Below are 20,811 nucleotides of genomic sequence, written 5' to 3'. Positions count from 1 at the left end.
ACGCTGCGTCTCCTCTGAAAACATTCCCGTGTCTGTATCATTACGGATGCGAGCGCAGTAGTCGGAAGCTCGGAACCGAAGACGAACTCGGCGTTGAGCCGCAGGGAGTCTTCACAGTCTGCGCGTAGTTCGCAAGTAACGCTGACGGTTGACGGGGAAATATTGCGGCGATCGATGAGTCTGCGAAGTAGAATGAATGGGATCGCCGTCGAAGAAAGTGAAGAAGGAAGACAAAGCATGAAAGGAAAACTTTTAGGAATCGACGGAAGCGCGCACGGTCGATTCTGGCTGCCTCCCGCAAGAGGCAGAGCTCCCATCCATTCGTTACAAAACATCATTCCCAAAGGGGAAATCAGGGAGCGTGAGTAGGAGCTCCATGACAATGAGAAAACAGCAGTTTCATCCGTTGCAAACTTGATTGCGACTGATTTTCCTCCTCCCGCTGGACATAGCGCGAGTTCTGCGCGAAAAGTTCGCAGGAATCCGTCGGAGAATATCGCAGCGTGCCATCAGGGTATGTAGAGCAGGGGTGGCCAACCTTTCTGGTTTCGCGGATCACTAAGGCCTTGGCGACGGGGCCCGCGGACCATCAAGCTATAGGTCATATGTTTTCGAATCGGAATACGAGAACGAACTCATCAAGCGCGCCGTCTCGTATCCACTGAGCCTTGTGCAGCACGTGCGGCTGTCTCATCACTTGCTGTGCAGGCAACGGAGTCCTCGTTGCGAAGGTCACAGGCCGCGTTCAGATATAATCGACGTCTCTTCCGGAAAGTTCTTGAGGTGCTCCGCGGACCAGCGAAATCTTAGCGGTGGACCACAGGTGGTCACCAAATTGGCCACCCCTGATGTAGAGTATCCGAAGCGAGCCGCACGCAAGGGGTATCTTCCTGATGTTATGGTGTCGAGCGAAGTTTTCCGTTAGGTTCTGCGGGCCGGTCAGGAATTGGCTCGCGGACCCAAGACGAAAACTAGCTTGAGCTCAGAAAAATATACGAACGCTCGTAACAAAGCAAACTTCGGAGCCAAGTCGTGAAATCCGAAATTGGCGGTTGATGGTTACGGCTGCGAGCGTCCGACGACGAGAAAATGGCCGGGGGAATGTGAATAGTTCCGTCCGGACAGAATAACTGCGGAGAGTGACTTCTGTTGAGCTAGAAGATTAGCAGATGGACAAGGTCGGATAGAACAAAAGAAACAGTCGATCGATCGCTTGTTCGATACGAGTGGCTGCCGGATCGACAAGAATTCAATATCGCGAAAAATCGAGCCTGTCAATGGTCGTCAAGAGTATCGACCCAAGGAGGGTATGGCATTCAACTTTCGATCGTACGTGAACGATCGATGTTGGGCTCTTAGATATCTCAAGGGGCCGTGCTAGGAACCTGAGGTAGATAACGCGCGCGACGGAATCACATGTATTCTCTGCAGTTCCGCGATGAATAATGTGGAAGATGAGGACGGTGCAGGCTAAGGGCACCCCGAGTCGAAACAATAACGTCGGCGTTTGTAAAGCGTATATCAAATACGTCGAGCCCGGAGTGTCGGCAAGTCAGTCGGCTATATGAAAGCTCAGAACGCAAGCATTATAGATATGGAATCGCCTTGAAGAAATATTGAATTGGTCTCTCCAACTTTCGCTGGAAATTTATCAGGCGACCGCAGTCGCTTTCACAGATCGGAACTGGACGAAACAGGACCCAGAAATGTCTGAATGGAGCGAGCTACTATCGAGTGCCTGCGGGTAGCTGGCAAATCGCTCGGTCAGCAGTAATTCTGGACAACAATCAATCCAGTGGCGGAAAAGTCTCCGTCTATACTGGTGACGCCAAGTCGTCCATCAATCGAACGCTCTCACATCATCCAACTTTGTCCGGCTGTGTCTTTATACCTCCTGAACTAATGAGTACGCTAATGACTATCAGTGCCAGTTGGAGAGCCGCCATCATAGGTATGTGCATGTCCGCCCAGCCATTGAGTCACTGCTCCGTATCGTATTTCGCTCCGTTCCTACGCTGACTGACTAGCTGACGGACTGACTGACTGACCGGCCAGCTCGCTAGCCAGCCTTGGCATTGCCGCATCAGGAAAACATTAGGAGGAAGCCCGGCATCACCTAACTTACTTCACGCGCAAGGACACCTTGAACTTGTCCGCTCACAGCCTTGGCTCAACAAGCTTGCTCCAGCCGGCTTGCCTGCGAGCTGTGTTCTGTTTCTTTCTACTTCCTCGACGACGACGCTCGAACAAATGGAAATAAGACGATTTTTCCCCGGTGTCCACACAGAAAATCGATGACCGTTTCCCAGGGGATCCATAAAAACTTTTCGAGGAAAAAATCAATCTAACGGAAATTCGCCGGAAGAAACGGACTCTGGAATCGGGAAGTTGACCCAGCGACGATCGAATGCTGCACCGAGCTTAATATACCCCCGTAAGCGAAGCTGAACGTAACGTCGATTCTTCTGTTCAAGTGCGCTGGTATGGTTCCGGCTGGGAGAATACGTTGTCCTGCAGAACACTTTTGGTCGTACTCATCATGAGGTCCGGACCTTCATCTTAATCAGTCCCCGACGGCATCGAGACTTATCGGGATATTCTACCACAAAGCATCAATTCCCTGGCGACCCACGCGAACTGGGGTCTTTTCTGCGCCCTTCATTGTTCTCGGCTCTCATCTGTGACATCTGGGCCGCGCACGCGTCAACGCAGTTTGCATTCGCAGCGGCTCGAAAGCACGGCAATCGTAGAGTTCCCCCTCTGAAACTTTCCACTCTCGATATCTTTGGGAGCGAGAGGAGCGCGCCGTCCCATCGACGAGCCTAAGCGACGGCTGCAATGGCTTCTGCTAAAAACCTCTAGGATCGAAAACAATCCCCGCCTGAATTCCGGCCCCGTCGTGCTTTCGACATTTTCCATTCAACGTTCCATCGGGAGCAACCAGACAGCTGGTGCACGTTCTCCGAATCCGTGAATAATCTCTCATTCATGAGAGAGCTTCGAATGAGGTCCTATCAAGCGCAGTCGTGGCCTTGACACAGTTCCTCAATCGGATAGACATCTCCAAAGGTCGACAAAAAAGTTCAATACAGCCAATGTCGCAGTTGGTAGTCTTCTCCAGTAGGACAACCTCCCTCGGTCATGCTCAGAATATTCTCGACGTGACTCTCGATATTTGAGCTCGACCGGAGCTCGCAGTCGAGGACTTGAATGCCTTCTCACGTCGATCGGAGCTTCAAGGCCCCGGTCTGAGCCTTCCCGATCCTGGCACCTACCAATCTGAGTCCCGTGAATTTAGGTCGACGCTAACGACTTGTACGCGTTTGACTTTCCCGGTGGGACAAAAAAAATCTCGGGAGTGGGTCTCACACGCTTCTGCTCTGACTTTCATAGGACTTGGGAGACTCAAACAAGAACAGTCACGATCTGGAAGATCGAGTTGTTCAAGCTAATGTCGAAGGGCTTACATGCCACGAATCTCCCTGATCTGGCAGCCGAGCTGATGATAAACAACGGAGCCGCGCGGTCCCCTGTATCGCATATCTGAAGGAACCAAGAGATGTGTGCTGTAGAATAATCACTAGCCGACGATGCACTAAGGGACTTCTTATCGTGAAGGCTACCTTGAATGTTTGAGAAGAGAAAACGCCGTCGGAGCTGTTTCTGCTCCTCCGCCCTCCCATAGCTCCAGTCGTCAGACAGCGGCCAGCCAATATTAATGCTGAATTCTAACTTCTTCATCCGACGTCAGCCCACCAAAGGAGTTCTGCGTTCAGAAAATCATGAGTTGTTTGGGAAGACGGTCAAGGCTAGAGGGCTTCATTTTGCTCAGAAATGGAATCAACCCTTCCGAGACCTAGTTCTGTCGGCGCTGATCATTGTCATCGATGAAGCCTTCTGCCAATCTACATCTTGCTTGCAACTCGCGACCGTCACCCTGATTCTTTGCAGTCGGTGCAAATGTCGCGAGACCCTCCATGCTAAGGAGCTCAACCTGCTTGCGAAATCGCGATCGGAAATTTTCGTCTTGAAAACACTTTCCGAAACTCAATCGGAGATCCAAATAGTATCGGACCCGGACTCCATTGGATTCGATTCCCCAAGAATACCCGGGACTTCGAAGAATCGGAAATCGTTAGCCAGAGGAACGTTATTCTCCTATCTCGGATGCCAGCCACTATTTCGAGTACTTCTACGGTCTCCATCCCAGGCTTTTAGTTCAGATGTCAACGACCACGTCTCATGCCGATTCCTCCCGACGAATTCATTTTCGGTGTCGCAGCTCGTGATACATCGCCCTAGGTATGCATGCGCCTGCCCTTCTGCTTGCGTCATGCTTTCTCGACGTGTTTCTGCAGAGCTGTCTGCCGTGTGGGCATAGATACCGCGAAACGACACAAACCGAGAAAGCAAATTCATACACCTAGCACAGTCCTTCGGCCGGATGAGCCGCTGTCGGTTTAGTGATTAATGGAGGATTCATGGGTGGGAAAGCCTGATTCAATTCGCCCGGTGATATATTGTCACCACCGTCAATAACTCAGCACAAAGGTTAGGACGTCATCTGCTGAAAACACGCTCTCGGAAACCCGCGAGCTCATCGATTTTTCGGCGGGTGTATCCTCTGAGCGGAAGGCGAAACCGACCACTGGAGCGCCACATCCGGATATTCCGCGGCTGGAATGGGACTGTGCTATACCACAGGCCCTCTTCTTCAGCCCCCCGAGCTCAGCGGACGGAATCATCGAAAGGTTCGATTTTCCGCGCACAAGCGCTAAGCTCCTGATATTTGACGCCGGAGTAAGTCTGCATTCCGAAATCCAGCTCCGGATTCCGACGTACGCGCCGCAGATCAGCTCGAAAGCCTCGAGCAGATGCGGATTTGTGGTGGTGTACGCCTGGGAACGGATGAAACATATCAGAGCATTTAGGATTAGGGTACGGCGGAGGCTTGGATTCCAAGTGGCTACCGGACGGCAGTGCGTCCGTTTTCTACCGGAAAACCGGCGAGGAGGCGCCCCGCTGGAAAGTAGACCAAGACAGAGGGTTTTTCCGACGCGGCACCGTTTGACTCGCCGGCTGCGGCGGTAGCGGCGGGTACTGCATTTCGAAACGGCTTCGGTCATCGTTTTTTTTCATGGTCAGAACGAAGCCACAATGTTGCAATCAGTAATGCGCCCCGATCTGATTCCCAAAAATAGATCAGCGCGTCGTCGGGCGCCGCGACGACATAAGACATCTTCTGACAGTCAATGTGGAAAGCGATACCATGTTCGATGCGATCCATTATTTACGCTCCGAGTAGGCGCCCTGGGTCTAAACACCCGGGCCCGGTGTCGGTCCGTTAGTCGGCAGGCGGGGCGGACGGGCGGGTCTGCCGGCCGACTTGCAGGTGGCGCAGTGGCGGGGCAACGTCCGCGCGACGGCGGTCAGCTTCAGAGAAAAAAGGAGAAAAAATGTTCACTTGCAAAACAACGTTACGTAATGTTGCTCATTCGAAAGAATTTATTTCCTTTTTGCTTGATCCATTTACTCCGGCTAAAGGTTTCGGGATAGATACACTTCAAGTATATACACAACATAATCTATACAAATATACACAGAGGTCTACGGCGGAGCCTGAGTGAGTGACACGACGAGGCGTGACACTTTGCGGTGCTCCCGCCGCGTTTGTACCAAAGAGAGGGTGGGGGTGTTCGCCGATGCTCAGTCGAATCGACGGCGTACGGTGCGAGATCCGACCGCATCCCCACCGAGATGAGGTCCTCCATGCTTATGGCGTAATTTACCAGCCGTGCTCGACGTGGACCTTCTCCTTCTTGATGTAGACCGGAACTCCGACCTCGACGGGCTTCTTGACGATGACCTCCTTGAAGACTGGAACCTTGACGGGCACGGAGACGGGCTGAGGAACCTTAATGATCTTGTGCACCGGCACGGGGATGTACTTGGGGACCTAGAAATGCGACAATTAGGCTAATGCTGTCCGAGACACTTTTTGGTAATGAGGCTGAAGAGATATTTTTAATCGTTCTACTCGCTCGCGGACCGACCGACGCTCTCGTACTCACCTTCACGGGCACGGGAACGTGCTTGATGACAGGCACCGGCACATGCTTGTAAACGGGCACGGGGACATGCTTGTACACGGGCACATGGACCGGGACCGGAACGGGGTGGGGCACGGGGTACGGCTTGGGAATGTGAACGGTCTTGTGGACATGCACGATCTTTGGGATCTTCTTGATCACTGGCACTTTCACGGGGACTGGGTACGCTTTTGGCACGTGGATCACATGGGGAACCGGCACGAACTTGTGCACTGGGTAGGGCTTAGGAACGGGCACCGCTTTCGGTACCGGGACAATTTTGTGAACGTATTTGACCACCTCGTGGACGTGAGCGTGAGGTTCCCAACCGTGGCCGGCGTAAGCCGTGGCCGCGAAGAGGGCAGTGAGCACTACGACTTTCATGTTGTGTTGGCTATCCACGATAGACAATGTCGTTATCGAAGCAGCCCCGTTATATTGGCGATGGCAGCCGTCTGACGTCAGCCGGGCCACGATTTCACTTTCGCGAGCAAGGTCGTACGATCGGGAGCATCGTAAGCGAAAGAGCGCGACGTCCGCAGGCCGACCGCAGTTTCGGACACGGCGAAATCCAACGACGGGCCGCCGGAGAAAATGAAGAAAACTCGCCCTGCCGGTGCGACTCGCCGCGTCGAGGCTCCGAGGAGGCCGGGCGGAACGTTGGAGTTCGTCCGAGAGATTTATGCGAGGATATCACGACTTCGCGAGCGCAAGCTCGTATCTCGTCACCGCGTACTCGTCGCAGGCAATCGCGAACTCATGACGAAATGGAACCCCGTAATTGACGGAGCAAGGAGATCGGGGTTTGTGGTCCTGGAGTATACGAAAGGATCAGTGCTCGTAGATGCCTTGAAGAATATTCGCGATAAATGTCTCAAGCTACTTTCTCCTGAACAGAAGGATCTGTATTCCTCGGGGGAAGTAATCTACTCTCTGGGTTTTCGCCGGGTCGATTGCTCGGCCGTAGAGAGTCAGAGAAAAATAAGCGTTGGAAGAGAGTAGATTCACCGCGTCGGCTCCAAACACGGCGTCTCCGTCGTGCCCGGAGCTTCCTACCGGGAAGTAACGTTGATTTTTTTGAGGATCCGGAGTCAAACAGAGAATCGTGAACTCACTATCCGCAGTCCTCGAAACCTAGGCGCCGCGGGGGTCCGCTTGCTTTCAAAGATTTCCCAAACTCAGTTCCGAGCGAATATCACGGCTACTGTCGTCGATAGAGCTCTCCTGCTTCCCCCCGATTGGGAGGTGGAACTTAATGGGATTTACCCGCTCTGAATCCCCCATGACCGCACATGCTTCCTCTCGTTCATGATTGAGAGTCCGAAAAAGGTCTCCCACGAATCCCATACGGCGCGTCGACCTACGGCCTCAAGCAGTCCCCCATTACGGCTATAGATTTACATACATAGGTAAAAAGTACACCAAACTTCGGCGTGTACGGACGGCTTGATCTGCAATGCTTCTCTGATAGAACGAATGATAACAATAACATTGGAGAAACAACAATGCGCGGAATCAGATTTGAATTATTCGCAATGACTTTTCGTAAGAGTTCTGTTCGGCTATTCGATCGAATCGTTGAGATCTATTTGCGGCGAAAGATCTACAGGTACCAAGAGCAGCGGATCTGAAGCTTCGACGCTCACCGACTGCCATCAGCGGCACCGCTCCGGACACCGTTGACAAGCTGCTCGCTGGTGTCACTGAACATGTTGGCACATCGTTGCTGTTGGCTTCAGCTGTCTCGCGGTAATTATTCCGGCATTAATTGTGCGTCTGTGTAGCCGATAGCTCAGATTAGCGCCTGGTATTCGCGCGTAGAACGCTTGTGTTGCAAGAAAAAAAATTGTGCCTCCACCGAGCCATGTGAATAGTGTGCGTGTTGAGGCATTTCTCCGAGAGTTTCTTTGGTCGCCGCTGGGATGTATCTCACGTAGATGGCGGACAGGATCCTGAGCTAATCCTACTGGGACAATGACGCATAACTCTCCTCTATGATATCTGTGCAGAACAGATCTACTCCGAAACGAGTCAGATCTCAGAGCTAGTCCTGATTCGCCTACCCTCTGTGGGAGCTTGGGTCACATCAAATTCTGATAAGTGACAGCATCTAAAGGCTTTGACATCTAGATGGATCGATGGTTGCATAACTTCACTCTTAAACCGTGAAATAAGCAATCATTTCACCAACGTCTCGTACCGCTGGTCGAAGCCTCTCACCACGCTGCGCCCGAGGATACGTAGAATCGATCAGCCACGGTACGAACACTGTGGAGCGATTAATTGACTTAGATCGCGATACTTCGACAGGCTTCATTCCCCATTGATACACCTGCAATCAGAATTGCGCTTTGTTCTGCGGATTGGGGATATCGGAACCTCCCTGTAATCGCGTTTCCGACGCTAGATCATTGATGTCTCTGTACAGCTCCAAGTTCTGGGGGCCGACAGCGTCAAAGTTCATCGGGCGCGTCAGAGAAGACTCAATCGGATGCTCGCAAAGTTCCTCCCCCTCCCTACGGAAGTCATTTCCCCCACACAACGACTCGATGCACGGAAAAACGTGGCTTCGTCATTTCGGAACCGAAACGTCGGAAGAGCTCGGGTTCAGGAGCACCACAAATTCAGGGAAGGGTGTCCTCTTGGACGCCAGGACACAAGGCTCGTCTCTCACCACCATCCCTAGTCCAGGCACTGAGCTCCCCAGAATTCTGTGACCGGAAGCCGATGAGAGGGAGAGATCTTCGAGCCTGCTAGGCTCTGTGTCGCCTTGCTTTTGTGACGAAAGCCTGTTCCGGTCGTGGTCTTCGCAAGAGAGCCATTCATCCCTTTCACTTGAAGTGGCGAATTTCGGAGCGAAACCACAAGCGAACCTAGCCTTCAAGCTTTGAACGAAGTTCTTCAAACGATGAAGGAAAGCACTCGTCTGTCATGGTCGGTGTTGATTCGAGTCAGCTGTCAGAGGAATCGCGACATCTTAGGGCGTTTCATCGACATTCAAAATGGTAAGAGCCGTCCCTCGGCTCCATTCGCCTCGGTTCATTCAGTTGCCCCGTCCGTCTGTCCATTATTTGATTTGCTTCGTTTGTGGCTAGCGGACGGTGTTTGCTCCGAAATTTTCTTCACATCAAAATTCCTTTCTCGAAACTACCGCAAGAACGCCATCGAGCAGCAACGACCGCAGCGATAAAGCGTCGACAACAAGGCTCGCGACGCGTATTGCCCAAGCGAGCATTCGCTTGCTCTTCTGTGACCCAGCAAATCATCTGAGGAACGGCAGAGTTATTGCGAAGCGCTACATACGTGACGGAAGAACCATGCCGCTTCAGAAACTTCTTGGACTGTTCCGCCGGCGAAGCATATAGAAGAAGCTCGGAGCTACCTCAGCCGTGGCATCCCGATTGCGATGCGGTGTGGCTGAGGGGATCGAGTATCGACTCGGAGGATTCGGCAGAAGGAAACGCATTGATTTTCCGAAATTCTTCTCAGGAGACGACCAGACTCGAACGCGACTCTCCTTCTCAACTTTTCCCTCTTACTTCATCCGTCCCGGGTTTCGGCACGAAGGTAGAAGTGAGCGTACCCAATCTCCAAGCAACATGGGTCATGAATAGATTGCGCCCGTCGATCTCTCCGGGCTTTCGTATATGTGCATGCTCCGACGATGTGTACTCTGAGCCCTTGTCGAGCCCCAGCTCATTGCTCATTTGGACCCGGATAACATTCAGAGCTCCCTAGGCGAAATCATCACTCCTCTTGATTGAGGTCTCTGACGTAGATTCAGCCCGGATGAAGCTCAGCTCTCGAAGCCGGATCCTGAGGCTAGCCAAATATTCGCCTGTCCGCACTTCACCATTGAGGTCGGCCGGGGAGATGATCTTAGCGGTCCCGATGAATTCAGCAATTCTAATTCTGTTGGAGGACTGCCACGGTGAAACAATTATGTGTTTTACAACACATAATTGAAAACGTGAAACAATTACGTGTAGGTGAGAATCGCACACTGAGACCGTGAGGAAGGATATCGGAACTCATCAGGGAACCGCTCAGAGCCTCCGAAGACAGACATCTCCGATGTGGACGCCCGCGCTGGGAGTGCTAGAATACGTAGAGCGCTAGCTACAGAGGCACAAGGGAGCCTGGGCCCGCGAAGTTCCGAGTCTCCCGTGAAGTGTAGAATACTACGTAAGGGAGCGTTCGAGTGCCTCCTCGGAGTCTCTCGCCTGGAGCCGACTGAAGGATCAGTGAGGATCCTCACAGATCCACATAGAAGATTCATGCTGATTAAAGCTCATCTAAGTAAGAGCTGCTACCTGTTGCCGCACGAAGGAAGTACATATATCCGATTGTTGATTCGTCCAACTGCTGTGAAGACACGTATAGCGAGTTCCGAACATGATCCGACCGTGTTTGACACCAGTCGATAAGAGACGCTGCGATAAACGCTTTCTGAAGGCGAGAGGACGACTCCATGATGAGACGGTTTGATTAAAACGATAAGGGTGTTACGTATACGCGGATCAGATGCTGGAAGTGACACTGTCACAAGGCGAACGCTTCTTCGCAAATACGCAATTTTTGGCGTCAGTACGGATTGCCTTTGCTAATCAGTCGTTTCCGTTTCGGCGAACCCTACGCCGATACATCATCATCAGCGGAGACATCGCTTTCCGCGAAGGCAAAAATAGGGAGACGACGCGTAATTATCCCTCAGCTGTCGAGGGAAAATCAGGGTCGAGCTTCCTGGGCCTCAAATCTTTATGGGAGTTTGATTCTTCTAGACATATCCAGGGTCATTATCCAGATGCATTTTGAACGATTCCTTGCTTCGAGCAATTCGGCGAATTTCATCAGTGAAAATGGGTGAAGTCCCTGTATCCAAGGAAAGTTTCCGCGATCGGATTCACGATTCACTCGATGCTCGCCTTTTCAGAAGCGGCTCATGAACTCCTAGACGCGTTCTAATCGCGATAAGCCGCTCGAATAATTCAGACGTTTCCTCTTGGCCAGAGGACGCTCTGATGGGAACTCGTTTTCCACCGACCGCAGCAACGGAACTTGACTCTACGTTCCTCCGATCTTCCAGCGGGGGGAACAACTGCCTAAAGTTGGATATTTTCGGAGAAATGCGTCGTATCGGTGGGCATTCGAAGCATAACGATTTTCCGTCGTTTGTTTCGATGGTGCGCTGCCCCTTGATGATCATATAAGTCCGGACAACGGCGTCGGACGAACCTTCCTCTTCGGTTTTGATTCTTTTTGCTCCGTTGCGGAGCGATGTCGGCGTCGGTCGCATCGGAAATCCGACGATATACTTCCGAAATGAATTTTCCGATCCCTAACGTTAATAAACGATAAGCGGAGTCGTGATGCGGCCAAGAGCTCGAGGGGAAGAATCCTCGTTATTCCATGAAACCTGCAGGCTAGAAGGCTTTTCACGGTCCGCGCGAACAGTCTATCCGACATGGACCTCGATTAAAACGCTTCATGAATCGTTGTTGCGAGTGAAGAGGTCCATTCTGTTCACGACAACCGGGATGCACGAATGCCTTCGGATGTTATTTTGCGACACTAACCAGCTTTTGCCACGAAGACGAAAGTGAACGAAACACTTCCACTCTTGAACTCTTCTCGGACCCGAGAGGCTGAACCTCCCCGGTCGGGTCCACGGATGGTCTTGGACGAACAACGGAGAGAGCCGGACGACGAACCGGCTCACGAATAGACGAACGGGCGGGCAAGCGGGCGGATGGACGGACAATCATAAGGAAGGAAATCCGCTGCAGGCGCAATTAGACCATCTTCGGCCGCGGCTCGAGCGACCTTCCTGTGTAATGTGTATAATGTTAGATGACCTACGACCGGCTGAATGTGATCGCAAACGTACGAGCGGTCGCTTGATAACCCACTCGCGCGCTCGTTCGCTCCTTCATCCGGTCAGTCACCGTCCGCCCCCTTGCCCGTCTTCCCCGAACAAGAGAAAATGGAAGAAAAAACATCACGGCGACGAAAGACACCGAAGAAGAAAAGCCCCTAACGAGCCGGCCGAACGGCAACAAGTAATTAACGGCTACGGTCCGGAACAACTTCGAATCGTGCGGTCCACCGTCAGAATCCGATTGGCGAAAATACGCTGCGGCATTCGTCGACATGCGGAAAAGATCTGCTCTGCGAAAACGTCAAAAATTTACGTTGACGATTATCTTGCGCTGGTGGTAGCTTAGTATTCCGATACCCGCGTTAGGCAATGCAAGAATTTGTTGTTTCGCTCGGTGACCGACACCGCGGTGGGATGTAAGGCCGAGTGTCGGGCGTTGTTGTCGATGCTGCTGCTGTTGTTGTCGACGTTGTCGTCGTGGAGCGCGTAGGAATGTTTCAAAGAATAGCTGACGGATGAATGAAAATCGCCTAGCTGTTGCTTGTTCGCCTGTGTCTTGGTGGCAGAGGTGGTGGCCGTCGCCGCTGTTGTTGTCGTTGCTCTTATAGTAAAAGTTGAAGTAGTAGTAGTAGTAGTGATAGAGGTGTGTCGTTATTGCCTCTGCCTTTGGAAGAGCGCCGGGATGGATTGCAGCGTGAAACGATAAATTATTAAGAACAAAAATTCTCGGCTTTTTGGAGCTGCAACAGATTTCAAAATCGACTCTGGAATATAATACGGTTCGATGATATTTTTTTTTTCGGCGTTTTGTTTTCGTATGAATGAGGTAGCCGGCTAGCGACGAAAGTCTTTCGGTAGAGCGCTTATGCAAGCCGTCTCGCGACCGACCGACTGTCTGTCCCATCGTTTGTCCGTATCTCCGTCTGTCTCGCTGCCCACCGGACAGGTGGAACCGAACTGGGGCTGCGGAGCGCTTCGAATTGATTCCGAAAACGTGAACAAAGATTCTAATGGCTGAATATAGATGAATGGAAGTAAGCGACTCGGAAGGGGGAGCGACTGGACGGATGAACAATTGATCTTCGGGAGCTCTTCGCGATCGAATCGGAAGAAGTTCCAGATTACGCTGCTGCCGCTCATACTTCTCTGAACACTAAAAGATCGCCAGTCTGTGGGATGTGGCGTGGTGGGAGAAGCCGCCGGCGGACCCGGAAAGATAAACAAAGAGAGATTTTTTGGAAGGAACAACGATAAGCCATGCTAGTGTCGGAAACAATGATGAAGCACAGAAAGGTGAGATACGTCGAATAGATCATAGGGACGAGGAACCAGATACGTTGAATTCCATTGAAGTGAGCTGGCAAACGCTCGGAGAAACAAGATAGCTGATTCCGCGCGGGGGGAAAACAAAATTCGGGTGAAGTTGGAAGTAAATTCACGGAATATCCAAAATTTCGCCCAGGGATGAGGAGCGGAGCTCGAACCAGAGCACTCCTGGAGACTCGGTGGGGGCAGAACGGCTGCCGAAGGAATAGACGGTGTTCGGTTGGTTTTCGATGCAGACATTTATTACAAAATACGCTCGATACGCTCACTATTTACAGTCATTACGAGAGATATATACAAGGGTTGAATCCAGCAACCCCATGAGGTTAACATTAAGGTTTGGTTTCAGAGTGTGGTTTTGGCTGCTGTGGTTTTTTTCTTTTTGGTGAATTTCTTTCGCTTTTTTTGTCTCATTTTTTCTCCATCATCCAAGATATGGTTGCTTGCTCCTGCAAGTCGCTCAATTCCAGAGTTGCTCGACTCAATTGACTGTTCACCAGCCGTGCTCGACTTTCTTCTTCTTGATGTAGACGGGAACTCCGACTTCGACGGGCTTCTTGACGATGACCTCCTTGAACACGGGAACTTTGACAGGAACAGAGATTGGCTTGGGCACCTTGATGATCTTATGCACGGGCACAGGGATGTACTTCGGCACTTTGACCGGCACGGGGACGTGCTTGATGACGGGGACAGGCACGTGCTTATAGACCGGCACGGGCACATGTTTGTAGACGGGCACTGGCACCGGGACGGGCACATGATGGGGAACGGGGAACGGCTTAGGAACGGGGACGTACTTCGGGACGTGCACAATCTTGGGGATCTTCTTCACAACGGGGACCTTCACAGGGACCGGTACGTGTTTCGGCACGTGAATGACGTGCGGTACAGGCACAAACTTGTGAACCGGGTAAGGCTTTGGCACAGGCACGGGCTTAGGCACGGGCACGATTTTGTGCACGTACTTTACAACCTCGTGCACATGGCCGTGGGGCTCCCAGCCGTGGCCTCCAGCGTCGGCGACGGCTGCGGTCGCGGCGAGAACCGCGAGCGCTCCAACAAAGATCCTCATATCCGGTGTATCCAGGTATCCACGGGCGACGATGTAACACACACAACACACTGACTGCACACTGGCCAGTCGACGTTGCGCATCGGTTAAATAGCCGAAGACGTGTGGCTCGAGTCGTGGCCGCTGTCGCAGCACTTTCTCCGTCCGAAGATCGCGCGCGCGCCTTTCTTCCACTTTCACCAAGCCCCGCCGCTTGTATCCAACCAGGTTCGCTCCCTGTCGAAGGGGTCCGCTCGCGGCCCGGCTAGCTGGCTGTCTCGCCTGCCCGCTTGACCGCTTGTCTATTTGCCTGTTTGTCTAGAGCTTGCCTCGGTCTGTCTGGAAATGTCAACACCTGGCCTAATCGGCGTACGCGAAAATGTACGCAAGTGCCAGCTGACCGACGGGTTCCCGTGGGGGTAAAGGGTTGATAAATGACTTCGATCCGGAGTCGACGACTCGCAGAGCTCGTGCTTAGAGTCGGATACGAAGAAAATTGCGTTGAGTCGTGCCACAGTGCTCCGACTCAAGCTCGCTCTGGAGTTCATAACGAAACGCGACGAAGGGATTTCGGTACCGGTTCTATCTATGGTCGTGCGTTGTGCATTTTCCCCTTCGAAGGAGCGGTCCCAAGTCCCCGTCCGGGCAGAGCTGCTGCGAGACGCCACGGACGCTACTTGTATCGGAGCCGACGGTCAAGCGATCACCGATCGGCATCCCAACGATCCGAGCTGGTCGTACGAAGCGCTATTCGTACCCTGCCCACTTGACCCCATGGCAAGCGGGTCGGAACCTTCCTCGGATGATTTCCTGCTTACAAGATCAGGTGATCTTCTGCCCCACACACTGCCGTACCTAAACTGACTTGATTAGAGTCAACCGCAGACACTGAATTCGATCTTAATTTTTCGACGAACAGAGCTGTTTATTGCCGCCGCCTGCGTATCGAACGGACGATAGCGCCGACCGCCGGTCACGATCCTCCGGTCGTCTGGCTCAAGGAACGAACGGATGGCCAGCCGGTTGTTTGTCAGATATGTGGGCACACGGAGCAAAACAGTGCTAACGAACTCAGCTCGCATCTCGGGCTTCTATTTCAACATCAATCCATCGATATGTGAGCGTTCAGTGTGTTTTCACGAAGTTCAGTCGAAGCTCCGTGGCGGCAGAGCGTCCGTTCGATGGCCCGTCCGATACTTCAAAAAGTCATTCGTTTCTCCATTCGCTCGCTCGCTCGTCCGTTCGGACATCGGTACCTCGTGTTATCTTCTTTCCCAATTAGATCCCGAATACGTGTGCCACGGCCGTCCCCATCGGTGAAGCCACTGCTCAAACGCTAACGACAAAAAAGAATTCCCACCGCAGGAAATGACCAAAAGCTCCCACGCGGTTCGGCGTCACTCCGATTATGACAGCAACTAAAGCAGCGGCCGAATCAGCGATTGGTGCTGTCTTAAGCGTACTCTTTGTTGTTCATAACGAGCGATTTTCTCTTTTCGGCGCCACACAGCTGTTTAATCCTCGCGTCTGTGGACGAATCACCAAACATTACGGCACCGACGTCCTGTGATCCGGCGAAATATCCCAACAATTTTTTTTCTCCACAAAGTGATCGAAAGCCCGAGATGTTGCTAGCTCATGAACGTAATGAAGGCTATGATGACACTCCCTCGTCATTGTGAAAGTATATCGTACTTTTATTTTCCGTTTGTTCGCACATTATCGTCGTCCTGATCATCCTCATCGTGATCATCGTTCCCGTCATCATCTACAACAGAAGGAGTTCCCCGCTTGCATGATACACAAAAGCATACATACGCTACCACACGTCGGTCGATCAAACGGCGATAAGGGACCGCCAGCGGTCGGATCGGTCGCCTCCTGACCACAATGCCGTCTACAGGAACGATATAAGTTAAAATAAAGGAACAACGATAAGTTAGAGCGCTTGCTCGTCGTGGTCGGCGACGCTTTCTCTCGATTTGCCAACACCGAGAAGGAACGAAGAAGTGAATGTCGAAGACAAAAGACGAACCGAACAGCAACTTCCAACAACAACAACAGCGACGACGTCGACGAAAACAACAACACCAACAACAACGATGGACGTTGGTAGTCCGAACAATGGACGAAAGCGGTGCCGGCCGCCAATCACTGACAGACTGAGTGGTCACGGGCTGAGGACTAGAAAAGACTGGAGCTACCCTCGGGTTTCCGGACTAGTATCACCTTCATCCCCTACCAGCCGTGATCCTTCTTCACGTAGATTGGGACCGCGACCTCCACGGGTTTCTTCACGAGCACCTCCTTGAACACTGGGACCTTGATCGGCACGGCGACCGGGTGGTGAATCTTGATGATTTTGTGCACCGGCACCGGAACTGCGATCTCCTTGCGCACGTGAACAGGATAATGCTTCACCACTGGTACGGGCACGTTCCTGTATATGGGTACCGGAACGTGCTTGAAAACAGGCACCGGCACGGGCACTGGCACCTGATGAGCTACGGGATAAACTCTAGGAATGGGGATGAATCTCGGCACGTGTACGATCCTGGGGACTTTCTTGTAGACTGGGACTCTGACGGGAACAGGCACCGGTCGCGGAACGGGTATGACGTGAGGTACGGGCACCGCTTTATGCACGGGGACAGGATGAGGTACCGCCACGGGTTTCGGTACCGGGATCACTTTGTGCACGTATTTGATGGCGTGAGGTATTTGCCACGCTTCTTCTATCGTGTGAGCTTTGAATCCGTGACCGACACCAGCTACAGGGTATCCTCTGGAACCGTGACCAACGACTCCGGGGTATCCTCTGAATCCGTGACCGACAGATCCGTGATATCCTCCGAATCCGTGCTGGATACCGAAATTGTGACCGTACGTCGGGCCATAGCCGAAACTCTTCATGAGGTCGCCGTGATGATGCCATCCCGTGTGGAGCTCGGGATGGGCCGAAGCCCCGACGAGCAATAACGCGCACGCGAACGTTCTCATTTCATTCATCGACTGCACAAGTGCATATGACTCGTCGAACACTGGCGCCCATCGTGTTATATACACTAAAGTACGCCCTTGCGAATTCTTTCTTTCTTGCGTCGGGGATTCCCATGTGGGTGTTGGGTTTGGCCCAGTGCTGGGCATCTCCCAGCTGACAGCATTACGACATTGGAAATGAAAAAGAGCGAAGAACAAGATCAGGTATGACCGAGGAACATATTTCGGGGGTTCCTCAATCGCGTCACGCTCCTCGCGTGGCTGAACAGAACGTCAGTTTAAATCGGCTAGAATGATTCTTTTCGAAAGCGAAAATCCGGAAGATGCTTGAAGGGATTCAATCTGGAAGCCGGCTCGATTTCTAGCTGATACCTGCTTAAGCATTGAGCTGATGTCGACGTGCGTCTATTCGGTTCGCCTCTGATAGCTTCGCTTGCTCCTCTATTGGATACTCCTTTCAATAAATTCATCGCTCAATATCCCGCACATTAGTGAGTCAATGAGGTAAGCGAGCAAGTCGACTCCGGAATCTGCTCTCTCTTTCTCCGGAGCGGCCTGATTAGGTAGGTGCTCCATCAGAAGCGATGTGCCGGTAACTCCGAGCACCGTTGATCGAGCTTTCGCGTCGTGAAAATGCCCGATATCAAGGGCATTTCCCTGTTTGCCCCATTCTCATTTCTGTCTCGCTTCGTTCCAAGATAACGCGACCGCCCCCCCACCCACGGTCACGGGGGAGCTCCGTGATATTTCTGTTCGATATGCGGTCCCGCGAGAAAAGGGGTACAACATTTGTCGAGTGCTCACTCTTTATCTCCCGACGTTTCGGACAGCGAGAAGTTGCCGACGTCTGAGTCCTCACATTAGAATAACTTGATCTTTGTCATTGCCATCATCATCGCCGCGATGGACGCCATCACGACGGCGGTGATCACCATCATCATTGCATGACACTTCACAATGGCAAATGTTTTCCAAGATTGGAGTCGTTGTCGCGGTCGCGGCTGCCGTCGTTGCGACGGAAACAGCCGGCGGCGGTGCGGCGGCAGGGAAGACCAACGCCGCCCGGCGATCTAACGAAGAAGGTGACCAGCGAGAAAAATGGAACGAGCGGACCAAGCGGTGAAGTAATCCGCTCGCGCTCGAGGAATGACAGCTGAGAAATCGGTCAGCGATAAATAAGTAACTGCGGCTTCGAATATTCGACTCCGATAGATTCAGGAGCCAAGGGGCATCTGTCCAGGGATTTGTCCATCGAAGCAATGGCGACAAGGAGAGCCATCGACTGCACGAGCAAACGAAATAAGCCTCAAAACGGCGGCGTTATCGGAAAACGACGATACTGATCTTGTTGTTCCTCCGTCTGCGCTTCTATCCCTGGCTCAGACACCGAAGCGAAGACCGAAAGCGTCCAGCTTGCCGCCTTTTCATCGGATCGTTGGAGAAATCGCTAATCAAAGCCAATGAGGAAGTACGGGAACGAGTGTATCGTCTGAAATGGGGAGGAGCCGGCCCGGCCGGGTCGCCCACCCTCGTATACGGGCTCGAGGGATCCATCGCGGGGAAAATTCCCCGGAATCCGACCGGGTGGGGACCCAGGCTGCCCCCCTCCCCGTCCCCGGTACGCCCGAAACGGGTCTACCCATACGGTGGGGAACGAGCTCCCCCATCCTCCCTACCCCTTTTCCGATATGGGGTGATGATGATCTTCCCAGATATCCTCTGGCCAAAAAGCGCATCCCAGGTGATACGTCATGGCGTGAACAAACATGATGATCGCTGTTGCGTTTTACGACTGCGGTTGCCGGTGCATCGCGCTGTGCTCTCGATTGCGGCCGCCGCGTCACCGCGGTCTACGTATAACGGGGCTGTTGTATTTCAAAATCTGCCGCGTGTCTGGCTGTGGGCATCAAGCCCGCCGCCGCTACCTTCGCTATTAAGTAATTTCTATTTTTACCTGTTGCGGTTTGATGTGAATGAGTGATAGCACGAGCGACCTGACGGCTACTACACGAGCGTATGGCTTGGCAGTCGGCAGCGAATACGTCGCTTATCCTGATCTTACCTCACGTTGCTGCTGCTGTGCACATGTTTGACTTCCGACCCCAACCTAACCGAGCCTTCAGCTGTAACGTATACGAATGCTCAGTTCAAGTCCGTTGACCACGCGCCTGTCATTTCAAGATGACAGTCGAGCAACGAAGAGCTCGAAGGGACTCGGACAGACCGAATGACTGACTGATGGTAGGAGGAACGAAAACGAGGCGACATCGGCGCGCTCGACTTTCGACAGAAAATAATTCAGGAGGACAGAGATGGAATCGGAACATGTAGGGGGTGGGCGGAGCGAAGGCACGGCGTGAGGCGGGATGTCGGTATATCTGAGGAGTCGTAGCTAGGATCCTCCAAATTGGTCCATCCCGTGTCCATCGAACGCTCGATCCTGTTGACGCTCTATCGGGACGTCACCGGAAGATCTCTTGTGTTCCTCAGTGGGGTGATCATCCCCCCCCTCTCAACCCTATTCCCTGAGCAAGTGTTCAATGTCGAGAGAGTATCCTGGGGGACGTTATTCTCAAACATTGAATCAACCACATCAGGAAGGCTACGGATCCGATAGATGATGGCCTGTCTCGAAGAGCTGCTCTCGGAAAATCAAAAATCTGCTCCATGCCGACGAACAGAGAAAAAGCTGGCGTTTACTCGTGAAAATATCCAGATCGTTGGAGCACGGCCCGTTCTGGTCGGCCAAGGAGGCGTATCGAGTCAAGCGAGCTTGTCAAAAATTAAAAGTTCCAGCCGCAAAGAGAAAGTACTGAGGAATGAGACGTGTGATGGATCCGGAACGATTTATTCGAAACCCCTCCCGCGTTGGCCAGACTGACCTTCTCTTGGCTTCGTAGTGTTCTTGAACCCGTCGCGCGTTCCAGCGGCCCTCCCATTCCGTGGAATCAATTCACTCTCCCCTGCGAGCAGCACTTGTGGTGGTGGTGGTGAAGTTGGTGTCGGCGGTTACGATGAGCGTTATGTAAGCAACCCGGAAGAATACGGAAAATCGGCTTTATTCGGCTTTGCCCTCATTTGTAATGATGACGGGGGCGTCCAATGGGTGCCGGGACTCTCTCCTTCATTGCACGCCGCCAAGATATGTGTCGCTTTTTGTCCGCGGAGGTGCCAGCATCTCCTTACAACGGACACTGAAACTATTCATCGTAGGCAATCGACGGGAGGATTAAAATTCACGGGAGACAGATGTTCGGACAGATCTGCGGAATTCCACGCTATTCAATCGCCTCCAGACATCGTATTCGGATCTCCGTGATGATCGCTGGCGTGGTGTACGTGTACGTGTTTTTTGACGTACACCGGCACCGGTACTTCAATGGGTTTCTTGATAATGATTTGTTTGAAGACCGGAACCTTCACGGGCACCATGATCGGCTTGGGGATTCTGACGATCTTGTGGT

At 52.5% G+C, this 20,811-nt stretch overlaps 3 protein-coding genes across 4 annotated transcripts in view; 1 reads left to right on the top strand and 2 right to left on the bottom strand.

Annotated features, from left to right (window-relative positions):
- Window positions 1-20,811, top strand: part of Tusp (WD40 superfamily protein Tusp) — a 72,044-nt gene that overhangs the window by 21,913 nt on the left and 29,320 nt on the right. The window lies entirely within an intron of this gene.
- Window positions 5,469-6,492, bottom strand: LOC100908720 (proline-rich protein 4). Of its 2 annotated transcripts, none has more exons than XM_003740229.2 (2): window positions 6,072-6,492; window positions 5,469-5,956 (listed from the first exon to the last, which is right to left on the bottom strand). In XM_003740229.2, exons 1-2 carry the CDS (start codon window positions 6,471-6,473, stop codon window positions 5,786-5,788), a joined length of 573 nt encoding a protein of 190 aa, XP_003740277.1. In that variant the 5' UTR covers window positions 6,474-6,492; the 3' UTR covers window positions 5,469-5,785. The 2 variants fall into 2 exon arrangements, with proteins under 2 accessions (XP_003740277.1, XP_018493827.1); XM_018638311.1 differs by having other exon boundaries at window positions 5,469-5,928; window positions 6,104-6,492.
- On the bottom strand, window positions 13,774-14,429 carry LOC108863763 (proline-rich protein 4-like). Its single transcript, XM_018638310.1, has one exon. It carries the CDS (start codon window positions 14,366-14,368, stop codon window positions 13,787-13,789), a length of 582 nt encoding a protein of 193 aa, XP_018493826.1. The 5' UTR covers window positions 14,369-14,429; the 3' UTR covers window positions 13,774-13,786.

This window comes from Galendromus occidentalis, unplaced genomic scaffold, assembly GCF_000255335.2.
Source record: "Galendromus occidentalis unplaced genomic scaffold, Mocc_1.1 scf7180000076870, whole genome shotgun sequence".
In the NCBI taxonomy this organism is placed as follows: Eukaryota; Metazoa; Arthropoda; class Arachnida; order Mesostigmata; family Phytoseiidae; genus Galendromus; species Galendromus occidentalis.
Note: the sequence above shows the minus strand (reverse complement) of the source record. Positions and strands in the feature narration are given on the sequence as shown.